A 19,915-nucleotide genomic window follows, 5' to 3' on the forward strand; every position below is an offset into this window, starting at 1 on the left:
ACTTACCATCTTGCTATGCACTAATACTGTTATCTAGTTCATGCCCATGGAAGCTAAGTTTAAAACATCAATGTAATATTTCCATACCGCATAGAAATTGCATGCTGCACATTTTTTCAGGTTTTACTGGAATGGAAACAGCTTTACTTTTAAGAAAAAAACCACCATACAGTTATGAGAAGGGAATGTAATTTCTTTTTGTCTGGAGTTTATCACTATGACATATTAGCCAGTCTGTAAGCAATGAAAGATCTCATGCTATGCTAACGAGTCCATAAGGATGATTCAGCTTTATCAATAGAGAAATTGAAGTATAGAGTTCACATGGCTTTGGGCAACTCATTTATAATGGACAACAAAATATGTGTCTACACACAATCTATTCAGAGTGGGGATTAACATGTCAGCTCCTACATGGTGATTTCCCCTCTGTAATCTATAAATAGATTCCAGGCAGCTTGGCTATTTGAGATCCACTGTTTTTCAGGTAAAAATATGTACATGTACTGTTAGAGTGGAATGTGTTGTACACCATGTGCTGTAAATTCACACCTGAGTTTAACTTTCAGCAAGTTATATGGCCATATTCTGAGAATAGGCTCTAGAATTAATAGATTCTGCAAGTTTAGAAGACAGGAGTGAGATATGTGAGCAGCCCTGTGCACAAACCCCTGAATGCTAAGGTGGTTTTACTTAAAGTAACAAATACAGCTGAAAAACTATGAAATAAATAACATACGTTATATTGTATGTGTCTTCTGCTTTTTTGACTTTTTCCTAAAAAAAAAAATACAAACTCTTGGAATTTACATAGCTGTCAGAGCACTGCTCCTGTTGACAACACTGAGCAAAGAGGTTACTGTGCTTGGTGATTCAGCAGTGAACAGTTGAGGCTTCTGGCATCTGGGAAGTAAGAGAAGACAGATTGGGGCTGGGGAGTAAGCACATTAAGGGGATTAGCTGTCAAAATGATCAGAAATGAAATTAAGAACTTGGACATTTAACACTGCAGGCACTAATTCCCGTATGCCAAGGTGGTTTGTAGTATGTAATTTCTGGGTTTTTGTTTTGTTTGTTTTTTCCCTTGGGAAGTTGAAGGGCATGTGAGTAAATGCTCGCTCTTAAAGCAGGAGAAACTAGGTCTAAATCACAGATTAGAACACAGAAATTTCTGTGTCTTCACACTGTAATCACTGTATTGTGCTTACCCTTTTGTACCAGACCTCAGTAACATAAAAATCCCAAATGACTGAGTTGTTCTGCTTTTTATTTTAAAATTTATTGTGCTACTTATGCTTTAAGAATAATAGATCCCTGACCTGAACTAATGAATGACCATACAGTGCAAGCGTCATGGTTTCTGTGCTCATTGTTCAACTTTTCTTTTATGAAAATGGTTAAATACTTACTACAGATACTAAGTTGCAGTGAGTGTATTCACATGTGTTTGGGGTTTTTTGACATACTCAGATACATTGGTAACTATGAGTTGTGTAGGGAACCCGTTATTTAGACAACTACTACTCTTCCACAGAAAAAAATACAATAGGCACGTTCTCTCACACACAAACAGTGTGTGTATATTTACTTGTATGTGCATGTATACATGCATACATACATATGTACAGATATTCTGCTTGATAACCTAAAATCTTATTCTTAAAATCCTGGGACTAGTAAAACCCTGCTTCATACAGCAGTGTCTAATTATTTTGGGATAACATAGTGATGGTAAACTGGTTTTAGATCTCATCTAGGTCTGAGTCTTGTATTAGTTTTTCATTAGAGATATTTTGGATACCTCTTATCAAGTGACCACTTCAGATGTTACCTGTTATTTTAATGCTCTACAAGTATAAGCACGTCTTGTATTTTTAATTGGGCTACTACTTAGAGCTTGTTCCCCCCCTCCACTCATCATAAAATGTAAATACAGCTACAGAGGCTGGTTAAGTATTAGAATTTGCAGTGTTATGTGGGCTTTTCCAAGCCTTACCTTCTTAATTTTGTTAGTAATTCTAAAAACTCATGGTAAAATATAGTAAAAAGATGTCTGTCCCATTATTAATATCCGTAATAGTCACACTGCATGCTTGAGGTGGGGGAAATAATCAATAAAATACCTCAGTATCTCTGCATTATTTAAAATTGCTTGCAGCTATAAAACGTGAGCATGAATTTTTGTTGGGTTTTTAGTATAAAAAGGAATTATAGTGCGTACTGAACTAAGTTGGTAGTTTCATAAACAGGTAAACGACTTGAGTGTTTTTTGAAAACTGCCCTTTATTGTTAGGCTTGATGTTATCTGGTGATTGCAATCAGTGATGCAATTTAAGTGCATGGTGGCCTTCACCCAAGTGGAATTTGAAGCTGTGGCACCCTTTTCATGAGCTCGGTCAGCCTAACACCGTCTGCAGCTCTGCTGTTGGTCAGGCTTTTTACCTCATGCTGAGAGGTTAAGTAAAATTTCCATATGCTCTGTACAACATGTTTGTGTTGCTCAGTGTCAAATGAAGCAAATCTGTAATTGCTGTGTGATTCCTAATCCCTAAATAATGTTAATTTTTGTAACTTATTCATTCTATCTACGTCACAAGAAAAAACTCATACATTTTCTTTCAACTTTCAGTTCTTGGATTCTGCAAAGCAGGGCTGTTGCTGTACACACCCAGCCACTGCGATTGTGCAGTTTAGCTGGAGTGTTCTTGCAGACTGCTGTGCTTGGTTATGATAGTGCATGAGGATCTCAGAGTAAATGGTGGTTTCAGCAGCATTGAAAGGGAATTTATTGTCAGAGTCCTCAGTTGTGTTGGTGAGGACAGGCTGTCGATATATGTGTGGTAAGAAATAGCCCAAGTTAAATGTCACTTTCCTTCTTCTGCAGGTATTCAAACCATTGATTCTACCCAGGCGCTGTTCCTGCCGATCGGAGCGTCTGTGTCTCTCCTAGTTATGTTCTTCTTCTTTGATTCAGTTCAAGTTGTCTTTACAATATGCACAGCAGGTGACTAAGTTTTCTTATCTTTATAAGAATTGCAATAGAACAGAAAGCATTGATAAAATACTGTTGATAAGAATTATAATACATGTCATAGTACCTTAAAAAAAACACCTCATCAGGTTTCACAGTTGTATTTTCATGTCTCCGTAGCTATTAATAAAGTGACAGGTATTATTTGAGAAGTATTTTCCACTTAGAGATTTGCTAAACCTACTGAACTATAAATTGCCAGAGTTTTGAAAGATGCTGGATGAATTATTTTATGTAAAGTTCACTTGTTTATAAATCAGTGCTCAGAACTGCACATGGTATTTCATAACTCTGGTGCTTTATAGGATCATAGCATAACCGTGGAGTTCCTCTCCAGAGACTTTTTCTCCTAGTTTAATTTTGAGTTTTGCTTTTATGCAGTTTTTCTTTGTTTCAAGGGTATTTCTGGTCTCGCTAGCATTTTGAGTATTATTCTTTTGTACTGCTTGAATTTAGAACAAAAATTAAACTGTTGTCTGCAAATAAACTGCAAGTCCTCCAATCCTGTTTATTTACATTTTGTCATTTAAGTAAATACCAGGGCTTCGAATTCTGGAAAATTTTGGCATTTTGATATTTTTGCAGTTTTTCTAGAGACCAGCTGCTGTTCAGGGTAGCAAGATTCTTCCTACTGCTTGAAATGTGCATCAGCTTTTAATAATTGTACTCCTCAGTCCACATACGGAGTCTGAAGATTTTTAAACCCCTAGCTCTCATCCTTCTCTACTTCTTGTATATGCAATGCAGGATTTCCCCACATGATTTAACTCCTGAGCTATGCATCCTTTCCAGCCCTTTAAAAAGGACTTGATGTTGATGAGTGAAATCTAAATTTCTGCTCTTGACATGAGTCTGAGTCTCCTATCTCTAATTCTGGAAGTATAGTCCTGTAGAGGTCTCCTGAATACTGCTTTTACCTATGACACCTATGTTCTTTCTTATTAAAAATAAATTACCAGATTAATTCTACTATATACTAGGTATTAGGGGAATATATATACACACCTATATAATAAGATATTGTAAAGGAAGACTTATGACAAAAGACAGATTTAATTTGGCAAACTTATTTGTCCATTTATTTCCAAAATGACCTTGACATTTGAAACTTTATTTGTAACATTTGTGGTGTGTAATTAGGCGATATTGTGTCAGCTGGAGGTTGTTGCAGGTTTAAGAGGATTAAGTCTGTTTGCATCAGTGCACTTGGGTATCTTTATTCTTGAACCTGGTTTTAGGATACTTTTGTGCTTTTTCTTGGTCTTGCATTGGGGAGCATCATTAAGCTCAGGGGACTTTGGCCCCAGAACCTCTAAAATGCAAAGCTTTGTTAGAAGCTATAGAGCAGGGTGGGGACCTTGATGGGAGTTGGGAACCTCCAACTGGAACTGTGGGACTTTGTCCCTCTGTCCCCTGAAGCTCAAGTAGTGCTGTGTTACATCCTGTTTTTGTAGACTTTAGAGGCTGATGCAGGGGAATTTCTAAACTATAACGGATGTCTGGTTTCTTAAACCTCTCTTAAATCTTCCTCCCACAAAGATTTGCCATTCGGGGAAGATTCGGGAGCCAGGGTAGGTGCAGCAAACAGCCCAAGGCCAGGACTAGCTGCTAAGCAGAGGCCAGAGCTGAAGAGTTGGCGCGTTGCCTGCAGACAGGAGTTAAGCCGATTGAATGAATAGGTATTGAGACTAGAGGGAAAAGTTATGACTGGAAGCCCAGACAGTCATGAACAAGATTGAGAGGGCAATGTGAATCACTGTGATTGCATTTTAATTTTTATATTCTCTGAACTCGCCAAGCTTTGGGGTGGCAGCAACTGGGGATACCAGGACAGGAGGTGCAAAGAGCCGAAGGGGAAGGAGAGGTGCCGAGGGTGATGAGGGGTGGTTTGGGGTGAGGAAGGCTCAGTCTGGCAGTGGTAGAGGTGGACTAGGGAGCAGGGCAGGCAGGCAGCGAGGCCTGCAGGACTGGGGACAACAGGGGCACAGGTTTTGCTGTGCAGTGTTCTTTGCCATGCACCTCTGAAAAGGTTCCTAGTTCAACATGTGCAGGGTTGCCACGCTCTCCATGCTTTCCCTACCCATTCTGCTTTTTTTTCCCTCCTCTCTGAAATACTGATAGAACTGTGAATGTCCATGGTGCTGTTTTCATACAGACATTTTTTTCTTTTTATAAATGAATTGATTGTTTGTTTGGGGTTTGGATTTTTGGTTTTTTGGGTTTTTTTTAATCTTCCACCCACCAGGAGGGCATTGAGGAGTGGAAAGTTGTGGTTCAACCAAACCAATTTCTTTTCTCCAGTTGGTTTAAGCTGTGAACTAAAGAGAATATTTGATTCCTTCTCATTATCTTAATTTGAGAATTAAAAAAAAAATCCCTTTTTAAAAACCAACAACCACCACCCCAATTTTTGTAAGGACTGAAAACAGCAAAAAAATTTGATTTGCAGCATGCAGAAAATGTCGAGCAACTCTTCGATTTTCATTTCAGTCTGTTCTTGCTACAGCAGTTTTGGATGCGTGCTGCTGACATGTCTGTGTCTCCACACCCTCATTCTTCAGCAATTAAAACAGTCCTTAGTACAAATTCATTGCTATTATTTTTTTAAAAACTAGAAGGAAAAAGGATTATAAATACCAGCAGTTACTAGACGTTTTCACAAATGTGTGGGTGGGATAAGTATGCTTCTTAAAAAAGAAAATGTTTATGGAAATAGTCTATTTGGATATTTATGTATTTTTATCATCCTATTTTCAAAAACATAAAGCACTTTGTATTTTTAAAAAGTTAAGTTGCCAGCTATTGGATATAACTTACTTTAAGTTGTACTGTATTTTAGTAGTGAATACAGGGTTTTGAGTGAGAAGGGGGAAGAAACGAACTGAGTTAAAAAGTGGAAAAAACCTCCTTTATTATTCTGCCTTTGTATCATATGTTGAAGAATTTTAAAAGAATCTCAGAATCAGTTTGTAGTAAGTTCTTTTTTTTTTTTTCTGACTTGTAGATTATTTGAAAACTGTTTTTTTTTTCCTGACATGATCATGAATAGCTTTAAGACTTCTTTTTTAAGGTTTGGGGATGGGGTGTTTAATTCCTTTGAGAGCTTTTATTCTGATGGAGGTTTGAAAGCATACTAATAAAAGTTCTGTAGAAAACCTTGGAGCCTGTAGCTGCTCTTGCTTTAATAATACTGCAGCATATGATACTAGGACATTGTTGCAAGAGCTTTTTCAAATTGGAGAAGCTTGTTTGTGTACTGTAGAAATTAGGTCTGAATGTACTAATATTACCTTTTCTTTTTCCAGTCCTTGCAACAATAGCTTTTGCTTTCCTTCTGCTCCCGATGTGCCAGTATTTAACACGGCCATGTTCACCTCAAAACAAGTAAGGACTTGAGAAATCTTTTTCTCCTCTTCTTGTATGTTGTATTTATTTCTTCTAATGAGACTGCTTTAACAGTTACAAGCATTAACCTCAGGGCTTCAGGGCTGATGTTTGTGCATATTTTTTGTGCCAACACCATGTTTCCACTTTGAAACTGGGAAGCACAATTTCTGCAAGTCATATGTGCATGCCAGCTGGGGAAATGCAGTACTGTTGCAGGGGACTAGATTTCTCAACAGTGGTTTTTAAGAATTTTGGCTGAGATTTCAGAGTTTGGGAGTTGGTATTGGATTTTAATGTTTGTTAACATTGGACTATGGATTTTAATTCTGACTCTTTCAAAGACTGTAGTTACACTGGTGAAAATTACAGATGTTAATGTCATGTTTTGAAACTAATTTTGTTCTTTACCTTGTGACTAGAGTTCATGCTGCAAAAAGCACTATCTTGGATGGTACTAGGAAATAGCATTCATGGTAACAATTTCAAGAGGGGTGCCAAGATTTACAGGGTTTTTTCTGTCTCTGTAGTTCAGGCTTTACACACATTATTTGAATGTGAGGGAAGCTTTTATTTTGTTGCTGTTTTGGTACCTACTGTGGCAAAGGAACTTCCCTTCAGTTGTTCTTGGCATCTTTCATCAGCAGTTGAGCCTTGTTCCAACAGCGTCCATTTTCTGTTCTTTAAATGGAAACATAAAGTCTTCTAGCTGATGTTTATATGTTGTTCCTAGGATTTCCTTTGGCTGCTGTGGGCGTTTCACTGCTGCTGAGTTGCTCTCATTTTCTCTGTCTGTGATGCTTGTCCTTATCTGGGTCCTTACTGGCCACTGGCTCCTTATGGATGGTGAGTATGTGAATTAAGGGATTTTACTAGTGGTTTGTGCCTGTTCTGACACATCCAGTCACCTGGTGATGATTGATGAAATTTGCTAATATTAGTGGCTTGCTGAGCTGTAATACTGTGTGGTAGACTCCCTGAAAACAAATGCTGTCAGGAACATGCCAGGGTAGTGTTTGGGACACCTGTTTTTCTGGTTTGTAAAAGCTTCCAAGGAAGTGCCAGTACACTCATGAAAGATATTCTGCACCTGTGTGGTGTAGGGTGAATTGGCAGTTTTAGTTAAAGATGTGTGGAGACAGTAGTTGTTTATGAATCATAACTTGATCTTAACAATCTGGTTATTTTTTGCTGTGCATCTTGTTGTTCATTGGTTCAGATGATCAAATAATTTGTTGTGAGACAATTCACAGTAGCTGGTTGTCTTTGATCTCTTTGATGCTTGCCATAGATGGTGAGATGGGTGAAGCTGGCAGGCATCCAGTTGGCTTGAAGGTGTGATTTATTTTTTTTTTTCCCCTCCATGCTGGTTGAACTGAATTCACAGCTTAGTGTTCCAAAAAGGAGCTTTCCTCTTCCCCTTCTGCCTTCCAAATCTCTTGTGCTAGCTCTGGCACTCATTTAATCACATGGTAAACTGATTCAGCTCACTAGAATGGCAGCGTACTCTTTTTTTGCCAGGCTATTTTTCTGCTGCTTCAGTAAGATGAATTGGATTATTGTGCAGTCAGGTATGTGCTAAATTTGGCAAAAGGTAAGTGGCAGCATGATGGGATCTGAGAGGACGGTGTGGATATGATGGCAGAGGGATGAAGGGGGTAGCCTGGAGCAGGACCTCCACTTCTCAGCAGTGTCAGGCAGCTAAATTGGCTTAGGACACCTCATGAAATGGCACCCTGAGGTTGTGATTGCTTGAGGAAAAATAGCGGGGACAACATTACCTGCCCTTGAAATAGTTTGTTGCAATAGAAAACATACATAGCATCAGCTTTCCAGCTCCTAAATGAGGTAGTAGCAGCAGCAGAAAGTCCTTAGCCCTGAAAGCTCTTGTGGCACCTTGATTATTTCCTTTGTATATAGGTGTTATGTTTCATTCGTGGTTTTTGCTGCATTTAAAAGTTCCACCTGTTGTGTCTTGGGGAATACCTTTTAAAGTACCCAGATACTAAAGGAAAAAATGCAGATGAAGTTTGTTTTATGCTAAGCAGAGTAGCCCACCATGAAATCAAGGGTGATTTTTGGTCTGCAGAAGCTACAAAGCTGAATGGAGTGTCAAGTGTGGATTTTGACAAAATCTGAAAAGATCTCTACACTGAGATATTGACAGAAGCATTTACTTAAAAATAGCTATTTTTGTGAGCGCTTCACTCTGAAATAGTTGGCTTTGAGGTAATTAATCCGCAGAACTACTGGTACAGAGTGGTTTCTGCGTTTTATTTCTCCTGGTGGTTGTTTATGATTTACTGAATTGTGTTGATATTGTCTAGCTTTGGAGTATTTTATGTAGTTTATATTAAGGGAGCTTGAATTTACACAGGTAAGCCTCCTGTCATTTGCTCAAACCCAGTTAAATCAGTATTTGTCAGTGACATTGAACAGGGAACAGCACTTAACTGGCCTTCGTCAGGGAAACAGACTGTATAGTTTTACACCTCATACTATACTGCTGCAAGTGGGATCACATCATCTCTGCCTTTACCCTTTGCTCCTCTGTAACCAAATACTTGAGACCCCAATTAATCTCGTTTGGAGGGAAACGTGGCCAATAAGTACTGCTGGGTAATATATGCAAGTGGAGCACTTGCTGGTCTTTAAGCCAGTGCCTGCCAGCTGCTGGGTGTGTGTGATCTACCTCCTCCTCCCGCTCGCACGGGGATGATCTTCTGTTTCACTGTCGGCAGAAAATGAAACATGTTGTGAACGTGCTTCTGGGCTGGCGGCTGGAGGGAGAAGGCGTTTAACCGTACACCTCGATTTTTGTGTGCGTGGTTTGTTGGTGTGCAGGTGAGTCTCTCTTTGTGAGAGAGTATTTCTGCTTCAGAGCTGAGTGAAAGGGAGGGGAAGTACTTCATGGTAATTTCCCGTCCTTACAAAATCGAGGTATGGGCAGTTCCTGCCAGAACAGTCTTCGTTGCTCAAATACTACAATCCCCCCCATCTGCGCAGTAGTTGGTTGAATGGTTTCTAAAGCCAGGGACATTTCACAGGATAGAATGAGCAGATGCTGTCTCCAGGGGGTTGTTCTGGCACGTGATGATGTACATTTATAGGTCTTGAAGTGCTGATTTCTCAGAGCAGGTTGTTTGATGGCAGAATCATCAAGGATGGTCACTGACCCCTGGTAAAGCCTGGTTAAAAGCTTTCCTAAATAGTGGACATGCTGGATATGTACAACGGGAAGGCTATAGATGTATGCAGTGTCTATCTATAGCTACAGAGGTAACTGAACAGTCACAGATACCCTGGGAGCTGCCGCAGACCTTAACTGCTGCGGCCATCGGGCAGAGGAGACTTCATGACATGTTCTTATTCACACTCTTTAAAATACACTGTCAGAGTTTTATAGGAACATGATTAGATTAGAACTTCAGTACCTGTTCCTTTCAAAGGTCAACTGGTGGCCTGTGAGGGACGTTTAAGCCTTGCCAGCTTGCATAATGCTTTGTAAACCAAACACCACACCACCCACATCTCGGTGGTTTTGTCTGCTCTGGGTGCACTGGTGCAGTAAAGCTGAAAAATATGCTGTATCCAGAGAGTCTAATCACACATGCAAGAATATTCTTAATCCTCAGAATATCCTTATTCCACAGGGACTGTGCTTGCAGGGACTCTGAAGTTAATTCGTTCTGTTAATTGAAGGTTAACTCTTTCAGTTAGTTCTTCCTTATTCAGCTTTGGTAACCCGTTGCCCAGCACTTCTAACCCAGAGCTACCTTCTGTGTGGCGCTATTTCACCTCCCTTCCTCCCTCCCTGATTTGGAATATATTTCAGTGGAGATCTGCCATATATAGTTTGTCAACACCATTCATGAGCTTGGATATGGATGACTTTGTTTCTCATATGATTTCTGGATTTTTTTCATTGGAAAGGAAGCTGGCTTCCCTTTAGAGAAGCCTGTTAGTGGTTTGACTGCACTTTGGCCTTTATTACTTGTTCACAGGCATTCTTGCTTCTGTTTTTTAAATTTGCCAATATTTCTTAAAGCAGTTGCAAAACTGCGTAATTACTGGCATGTGTATGTCACTGTCATCTAAAGGACGTTTTTCTATATTCTTTTCTACCCGGTATTTGCTTAGTTTGAAGAAGGTGTCTTGTGGTCTGCCTTCATTTGTTTCGGTGATAGAGAAATAGAGTGTGTGAACAATAGATAAATCTTTTTGCTGGTTAAAATATTTCCACTTCTAGTTAATTATAACCTGGAAATCCTCTCCTAAATATAGGCTTGCTTGAGCTATTATTAACAGTGGCTTTAGAGAAACCTCTTTGATTTAAGACAGACTGTTCCCTTGTATTTGCTCTTCTGCCAGAGGAAGTCTGTAACTGAAGGCTATATTGAATTACTGAATGCAGTTCTTTTTCTTGCTGCTTTGCTGTGTCAAATTCTTTAAACCTCAATAATTTGCTTACATTTTATAGCTAGTTACAGTTATGCAGCATGATTTAGGGTACATTTTTATCTGAGTAATCCTATTACTTCATTGAAACTGGCAGCCAGGGCACTTAGTGTTGCGCTAAGCTTGTCAGTTCTCAAAAGATAAGGTGGGTTTGGCAAAGTCATTGCTGGGATGCAGCCCCTGGGCACCGCAGGCAACCATGCTGGCAGGTGTTTGGTGGCACTTTTGTCCCTTGAATCTGTATGGAAATGTTTCCTTAGTGTTTTGATGGAAGAACTCCACATCTTTCAGGTGAAATGCAAGCATAAGATAGTTTACAGTTGCATAATTACAGCATGAGAATCTGAAGGGTAAATTGTAAATTTTGGCCTTAGTCAAGTTGTCGTGCTGGTGGGCATATTATATAATGAATCGATTTTCCCTGCAGTTTCACTTAGTCAAAATAGGATTATAACTTTTTACAAATTCTGTGTCACATTAGACAAACACATTTTGCTTACGAATGTCTGCATACTTAAGTGTAAACTGGTCCCAACAGGGCTCCATTATTCCTTCTAAATCTACCGATACCATAGATGAAACGATTTATTTTTAAAGCTTTCTTATTTTAAGGATCTCTTTAGGGATTTACTTGTAACCAGTTGAAAAATATTAAATTGTCAGTGGGGTATCTTTCATAGCTAAGGGTAGGCTTAAAGAAATAGGAAATCACACGAATGTGAGGACTGGGATTTTTTTTTTTCTAGTGTAACATCTTTGTTTTCTACCATGACAAAATTCCCCTTGGAAGAGAACTAATATCTGAGCTGCGGTGTGTCATTCAGCTTGTTGAATCTGGCTGAAAACTCACCCTTGGGAGGAGGGCTAGAAAAAGACTTGCCCGTATTTTTTTTTTCCCATTGGTAGGTAGGCTTTCACATAGATTTTTGTTATTGGGAAATCCCTGTATATCTAAACAATAATATTTCATAGTTAGTGTTTAGGAAGTCTTACACAACCTTGTCCAGATTGGTTTCAGTGGGTTTTTGTCGTATCACATTCTAACATGTCACATAACCATGCTATTTCTGAATTAAGAGTCAAGGATTTTACTTATTTTACACACTTACAAGAAAACCTCCTAAAAGTGTAAAAGAAGAGTTTTATGTTTGGGGCACAAAGAATTCAGACTTGTTGCTTCTGTTTTGAACTGGGTAGCCAGTGTTTTATGTGGAGATGGAGTCTCTAGGACACAAGACATGAAAACATTTCTCTGTGGCAGGTAGTGGAAGTTGAGTGGAATGGGCAGCTGTGCCTGCAGAGGGATTTCTGCCTCCATGGGGGCATGTTCACAGTTTGCAACTGAATGTATTTTGACTTTTTCTTAACTCTGGTAAGGAGAATGTCACTATCTGGAAATAATAGACAGTCATCCTAGTGCATGCAGTGCTGCACAGGTGCAAACAGAGGCTGCTTTGGGGTGTTTTTTTTGTGGGGGAGGTATTGGCTTGGGTTTGGTTTTATTTTTTTGTTTTGCTATTTTTAATGAACTAATTATGTGCTTGCATTTTTGTAGCTCTGGCTATGGGCCTGTGTGTTGCAATGATAGCCTTTGTTCGGCTGCCCAGCCTGAAGGTTTCCTGCTTGCTACTCTCTGGGTTACTAATTTATGATGTCTTTTGGGTAAGTGTTTTGTTTGGTTTTGCTAAAACTGTTTTTATCCTTTGGATTTGTAATTGGCCTTGGGCCATTTTTTACACAAATTGTAGTAGTATGAACTTGATGAAATCTGGCAAAGCCAGAAGATCAGCATCATTGCTCCATTTCTGAGATGTTAAAGTCTGCAGCAGGATACAGAATTATTTCCTCACTAATTAGTTGACAAAAGCAGAAACATGATTAGAATATTTCAATTTTGGCATATTATTTAAAAAAATTAATTGGACCTCAAATTTTGAAAGCCTGGCTGAAGATCAGAATAAGCATTTCCAAGTAAACACAAAGCCTTCTCCACGCTTGCACAGTATGCACATGCCAACTTCTTATTAGCAGTGAAATGTGCAAAACAGGAATGCAAACTGATTTATAGCCAGTAAGGCTGGCATAAATCTTACTGCATTTTTCCAAGAAACCTGACAGAATATATTTTGTAATACTTGAAAGGATTTTGTTTTACCTTTGCATAACACTGAGCACTGATCCTGGGAAGCTCTTGCTGACAGCTCTGGCAGCCAGTCAGTTTCCCGGTGTGATGGGCTTGTTTGAAACAAGTATTGCATCATTCCGTTTATGAGCGAGCACTGCACTTACCTCTTCCCTGCTTTCAAGCTTTCTCACGTTTTCAGTATCCTGTTACCAGCCTTTGTAGCCCTGGACTACCTACTTGTAGTCTGGGCAGATCCTTTGCCAAAGGATCTCAAGATATTGATCATTATCTTGATATCAGAAAGTATATCCCAGTTATTCCCGAGGATTAATAGTGTAAAAATCTTTATCTGAATTTTTGAAATACATTTTGCCTTTTGGCATCATATGTACAACATATACATATGGAAATTTTGGATAATATCCTTTCCTTTTTGAATAAGCAAAGCAAAATACACGCAGCTCTGAGTTGCTATATAATTGCAGTTTGTAATTTCTGATCATTTCCTTGCTCCATAGGTCTTTTTTTCTGCCTACATCTTTAACAGCAATGTTATGGTGAAGGTGGCCACACAACCAGCTGATAATCCCCTTGATGTTTTATCCCGGAAACTTCACCTCGGACCAAATGTGGGTAGAGATGTTCCCCGTCTGTCGCTGCCTGGCAAACTTGTATTTCCAAGGTAAAATCAGAACTTCTTTTACTGATTATATGAGAAAAATTCTCACTCCCTGTACTCTGTAGTAGCACTAATTCTGTTGGAAAATACTAATTTAATTCCCTGTTTAATCACTCCCTCTTGGTGACAAAAAAAGTGTGTAGTGAGTAGTGAGGATTGGATGCTTTGCATTTGCTGACTCACAGCACGCAGAAATGATCCTAATTAGGTTAAAAGGTGGCCTATTCAGCACAGGATGCACATATGTTGCAAGTGTGAGTTCTACAGTTTAATGACTGCTATTATCAGATTTTTGACCTTTTGCTTAAAAGCAAAAGACCTGAGGTTTATTACAACATCAGAATAGTCTTGATTACTGCATAATCGCAGTAATTAGAAACTGATCTAAGCCAGGAGGGTTTACTGGGTAAGTGCTGTGTTGGAGGGAGATTATTCCACATCTCTTTGCTGCCGGCGCTCCCTGATGTCTCTGATTTTTAACCAGATATGTGTAGGCCTGATCAGGCAGTGAGCTCCAGTACATCAGCCCTTATGCAGTAGGTTATCTTGGCATATTTACTCTATCCTTGTTTCTTTAGATGTTGGGACGCTGAAACTGTAGAGTTTTGGAGTTGATTGTCTGCAATGATAAAACCAAAATTGTTCATTTTGTCATAATTTGGCTTTGTTTTAATTAAAAATATCTTGGATTTAAGATATTGGGCAATTTTAGTTCTTAATCTACTTAACAATTGGCTCTTTCTGGGAACCTGGCGAGACTAGTTTTCTGTGTGTTTTGTCTGAATGAGGCCAAAGATCCAAGAAGTCCATGAATTGACTTCCTGCCATGTATTAGAGGCAATCTGTTCACACAGGGATGAAGGTGCCCTGCCTATCAATGTTAATCAAACAGTTGGATAAAATGGTCAGCTGGCACCTCCCATCAACGCCTAGGGAAGAGATGATTGAAACAGTGAGTCGATGGATCTGTTTTATTGAGTGAGTTAAGAGCAAAAGCAGCTTAAACACTACTGGCAGAAATAAACTGCTTTGGAGCAACGTGTCATTACTGTCAAAGTGGATATGTTTAAAACTGAGCTGAGGTGGTGGTGAAATCACTGACGGAAGAATCTTCAGTAGCCAGCATTTAGTTTCTATTCCATAAAAGTTTGTTGGTAGAAAGAAGGAATGTGCACAATGAAGCTCAAAACCAAAGTGGAGGAGTCTAGAGCTCGTCCCCTTGTGTTCTGGGCATGAACCCAATTTCAGTTGCTCTCTAGTTCCACAGGCAGCCACTTCTCCATGCTGGGGATCGGCGATATTGTGATGCCAGGTCTCCTGCTCTGCTTTGTCCTGCGTTACGATAACTACAAAAAGCAAGCCAACAGCGATTCCTGTGGTGCCCCAGGACCAGGGAACATCTCTGGCCGTATGCAGAAGGTCTCTTACTTTCACTGCACACTTATTGGATATTTTGTAGGTGAGTAATTAGTTTAATATGGATAGCTGCTTAGGGAGCAGAAGTGGGATTATTGTAGTAGGTTTAAAAGATGATGAAAGCAAGTGTAAAGAGGCTTTGAGAGAATGCTTCGTTGTGTTCTTTTTTTAATCCTCCTCTCTTTGGGTTTCACTGGTGTGGTCTAAGGAGAAAAATCCTCCTACAGTCTTCTCTTTAAGGTTTTTTTTTTTTGGTTGTATTTTATTTAGAAGATGAAAGAGATTATCAGTGTATTTTTGTTAGCAGCTTTTTGTACTTTGCTTTACTAGCGTAGAAAGTGTTGTAGGTCATACCTGGGTTATGGGAAAAATATGGGAGATTCTAGATGGACTGTGCTGGGCAAGAGTACAGTGAGGTCATTCATCCAGATAACTCCCGCGTTTTTTGTGTTCTACTGTTAATGCTTATGATCCTGTGACACTTTAGTACATACAGAAAATTGTAAATAGTCACAACCGGAATGCTGTTTATACTTTATGGAGCCATCCATCTCCTCCCTAACATAAAATAAGATTTTTCCTGTAAGGTCAGGACATGTGTGTGCATATCCTGACCTCCTGCAGTCCTTCTGAGGATGAAAAGATCGCTTCCTACCAACAGCCATTCTCTTCCCCCTCCTTGTCTTTCGCCCTCCATTCCCTTTCAGCAGATTTCCAGGAAAATCATTCCTGGTGTGTACAACCCTTCCTCTCAGCCCCCTGTTTCTCAGGCAAGGGGCCTCAGACTGACAGTCTCAAGAGGTCCCAGCTCTAGAGCAGCACTTCAGTGTGGTGCATTCAACTTCTCTCCGCCTTTTGTTGTGTTTTGTTTGCGTTATTCTTAGCTTAGTCTTTGAGATTCAAAACTGGAGCAAGTGGCTCAACACAACCTAATATTAAAATAGAATAATTTTTCACCGTTTTGTTTGTCTCACTCGTGTTCAGGGAAGGCAAAGCACAGATAAGTAACTTTTCCACAGCCTGTCTCTTAAAATGGTGAGGAAGGGAGCCATGTGTGGATGAAATGATGAGAACGTCCATATGCAACCTAAAGATATTTGAGTCCCTTTTTTCTTTTACAGGTCTATTAACTGCAACAGTAGCTTCTCGTATTCACCGGGCAGCCCAGCCTGCCCTACTCTATTTGGTACCATTTACTTTATTGCCGCTCCTCACCATGGCCTATTTAAAGGTAAGACAGGATTATGGTTCCGCACAGGAGGCTCTGGGGGTCAGCTGGAAGCAGGTTCAGTGTTGTTGCACTGGGCAGCAGCTCTGACGAGGAGAGAGCGTGTCCTTAACAGCCCTGGCCCAGAACTAAGGTACTGCTGCTCTTGGGCTGAATCTTCATTTTGGAGAGTGGAGTAACTGAGAGATGCAGTTCCTGAAATAGAAGATAATTTATGTACATAAAGTACCAGTAATTATAAACTAAATTCTGAAGTATTAAATGCTGTTTGAATTAAATAAGTAAATTTGTCCTCACCCAGCTGATGGTGCAAGAATGTGTGCACAAAGGTCAAACAGAGATTGGAGAGGCAGATCCTTGTTTACCTCTTTCCAGTCACCCGTTCTGAACAGCAGTTTTAAAATGTAGCCTTTCCTGTTACGGGGGCTTTTGTTGAAACACACATCTAGCACTCTGCAGAGTGGAGCATAAGAAAGAGCAGAATTTTCCACCTGCATAAATGTTTCCTTCTCATCAGAAACCCATTTTGGGTAGATCTGCCACCAAAATAAGATGTTCTGGCCTGACAGGGAAAGGATTTTTTTTTTTTTTTTGTAATTTGCAGAACAGGTGAATAATACATTTGCTTGAAGACATGCTTGCAATTATATATGCATTTTAAAATTTGAATTCTAAGTGGACTTTAAAGGTTCTGAGGGGATGGTCCTTCTGCTGTTTCCCTGCCTAGGGGGATCTACGTCGCATGTGGTCTGAGCCTTTCCACTCCAAGTCCAGCAGCTCCCGTTTCCTGGAAGTATGATGGAACAGATAGAAAGTGACCTGAACTTCTGCCTTGGTCCTTTACACTTTAACTTGTGGCTTTGTTGTCTCCTAAAGCTGGACTGGCTGGTACTTGGGAAGGTACCAGTTACGGGACTTGTATGAAAGGACTTCGTATTAAGAGGAGGAAAAGAAAAAAAAAGCTAAGAACCTGGAGCTCCGCGTGACTCTATCTCCCTGCAGCTGTGGAATTGGGGACCCTTTGTGCAACTGCAGCCACTTTCCTCTTTTCCTCACTCGGATGAATTAGTACCAGACTATTATCTTTGTGAGAGAGGAAGAGATAGACTTGAAACTGAAAACGGCTTGAAGTCGTTCAAAAACTTGTGAACACTAAAAGAAAAAAACAGTTAAGAAACTGAAGCTTCTTCAGAGAACCCCTCGTGGACATTGGGACCAGTTTTCTGCTGGACTTCAGTTTTGAAATGAACTGAGACAGAAGGTCTTCTGTCACAATAATGGGTTTTTTTGATTTATTAAATATTTCCTGTGGTGTGAGGTTACTTATTAAATCCACAGACATTGAGTGACTTCTTGCAGTATACATATAAAAATTTGTTGTAACAAGTTACATTTCCACCCAGATGTCATGTTGCAGTGAAAAAGGGCACGATTTTTATACATATATATATACACACATATAGATATATATATGAATAAATAAAAAGGAAAACCTGCTAAGATCATGCTATGTAGCAGACAGGGGCTTGCTGTAATTTTTAGCATGTAGAGCAGTTTACTATGGCTTTCTTGTATATGGATCTACAATGAGCAGCTGGTTTTTTCCCCCCTCCTACAACTGAACCTGCAGTTTAAAAAAAAGTGTAGTATTTGTACCAATTGTACTTACGGACTTTAGGGGATATTTGATTTTGATCAATGTAGCAAACTAGGGAAGAAAAAAGTTCCAACCCAACCCTGTTCGTTTGAGGGGGGAGGGGGTGGGGGTGTCTTTTTTTTCTTTTTTTCTTTTTTTTTTTTTTTTCTTTTTTTTTAATTTTCTTTTTTTTACAAACAGCTCCCTTGCAGGTTTTTAGTAGTTCCTTCTTGACTCAGTGCATGTATTATAGCAGCAATTGTCTTTGTGCTTTCTGATCATAGTAATGTATCACTTGTAAATACATTTTTTCTATTTTCTATTTTTTTGTATTTTTTGCATTTTGTTTCATTAGTGTGCTGTATTTTTTCCATGCCCCTGCCCCTTAAAGAAAAAAAAAAAAAAAAAAGGAAAAAAGAAAACTGTCCTTTACTGTTGTGACTGGTTGGAGTTTGTGTGTTGACTGCTTTGTACCTGTAGCCTGTTAAACTGTGGATTTTATTTTATTTTATTTTAAACCAGCAGTTCCAGTTCTGTTATTTTAGTGACTGAAAGGCTTCCCTGAGGTAACGAGAGCTTTTTTCCTTTAAAATATTCTGCCAAATTGGGTTTGGGGGACTCTCCAGAAAGCTTGTAGCTCTTGTGGTTTGATAGATGCTCATAACTGTTAGCTGACTGGGAGGAAAACAGGAATGTTTCAGGACGAATCTGACTGAGCAGGACCGTTAGCTTGGGGTACAGTGTTGCTGCAGCAGGTAAGGAGGCTTCGGTGAAATGTCTGTTCCTTTCTGCTCTGTCAGGTGGTACCAGAAGAGCATATTTAGCATGGTAGAAAATCTTCTGCAGCCAGGTATGTGTATGGTCATTAATTAACGTCTTCCTCTGTTCGCAGGCAAGTCTGTGGGTGCCGACAGGCAGAGGGCCTGACGGCCTCGGGGCTGGCTCCTGCACGTCTCTGAGAGGTGACACAACACGTCTGAAGAAACAGTAAGAAGCAGCAGAGCCCTTTGGGGGGGTGGGGGGCTACAAGATTTAGCAAGTGTGGGAGGGCGGGTGTAGCAGAGGGGATGTTGTGACTTTTTTTTTTTTATCCCTAGTTCATCTTTCACTTAGTTGAAAAAATTTCCTCTAGTGTGTGCCTGCAACACTCATCGTCAGGTAACTGTCACTTTTTAATGAAGTAAATAGTTTTTAATTAAAAATCTGCTTGTACTGTTCATAGCAGGTGTTAGGTTCAAGACTTGTAGTCAGCTTGGGACGAAAGCCATCAGTTTTCAGCTACACACCTCAGACTTAAGGTGAATAAAATATTGATGAGGATATTCAGAGAGAGAAAAAAGACACTTTTTTGGGTTTTTCCTCCAGAGGTTCCAAGCAGTGGAACTGGATCTTTAGATCCAGTTTGCTACTGCTTTGTCTTCCCACCCCTTCCACCCGCCCGCTGGCAATGCACATCTCGGGTGCATTCAGCTTCTCGGGACTTACTTCCTCCTGCCTTTTGGAATTAAAATAAAATTTGGTCTTTTGCTGGTTTTCAGTGGTGTTTTTTAGTCCTGCCAGGAAAGCATGCCTCTGAGTTATTTTCTACGCTTAAAAAGCATTCTGGAAAAATTTCTAGAAGTGCTAATTGACAAATGCTTAAAGAGAACTAATTTAGCTTTCCAAAAAATCCTGGCCTTCCTTTTTAAGCTGTACTGCCCTGCTGCACACTGTGACTTTCTGACTTGCACCAAGGTAAGAGACCGAGCTGTAACTGCAGCACTTTGTTCCTGAACCCACAGCGCTGAGCCGACTGCCCGGCTTCCCTGGCGGCAGCACAAAAACTGGACTGGAAGGTGTTTGCTGCCCCTCTGCTGTACAACAGCAGCCACCACTGGCAGGAAAAGGATTTTGGTGCCTTGCAGAGGTTAACTGGGGCACAGCTGTTCTAAATACAAAGCTGTTAACATTTGCAGAGG

The 19,915-nt window shown here is 39.8% G+C and overlaps 1 protein-coding gene across 1 annotated transcript in view; it reads left to right on the forward strand.

Annotated features, from left to right (window-relative positions):
• Window positions 1–18,145, forward strand: part of SPPL3 (signal peptide peptidase like 3) — a 60,819-nt gene extending 42,674 nt beyond the window's left edge. The window contains exons 4-11 of the mRNA XM_074920962.1: window positions 2,885–3,004; window positions 6,337–6,415; window positions 7,149–7,261; window positions 12,429–12,535; window positions 13,517–13,680; window positions 14,937–15,136; window positions 16,215–16,324; window positions 17,049–18,145. Coding sequence (XP_074777063.1) covers window positions 2,885–3,004; window positions 6,337–6,415; window positions 7,149–7,261; window positions 12,429–12,535; window positions 13,517–13,680; window positions 14,937–15,136; window positions 16,215–16,324; window positions 17,049–17,120 — 965 coding nt within the window. The 3' untranslated portion in view covers window positions 17,121–18,145. The remainder of the gene's footprint in view (window positions 1–2,884; window positions 3,005–6,336; window positions 6,416–7,148; window positions 7,262–12,428; window positions 12,536–13,516; window positions 13,681–14,936; window positions 15,137–16,214; window positions 16,325–17,048) is intronic.
• The last annotated feature ends 1,770 nt before the right edge of the window (window positions 18,146–19,915 follow it).

Source organism: Athene noctua, chromosome 17 (assembly GCF_965140245.1).
Source record: "Athene noctua chromosome 17, bAthNoc1.hap1.1, whole genome shotgun sequence".
NCBI lineage: Eukaryota > Metazoa > Chordata > Aves > Strigiformes > Strigidae > Athene > Athene noctua.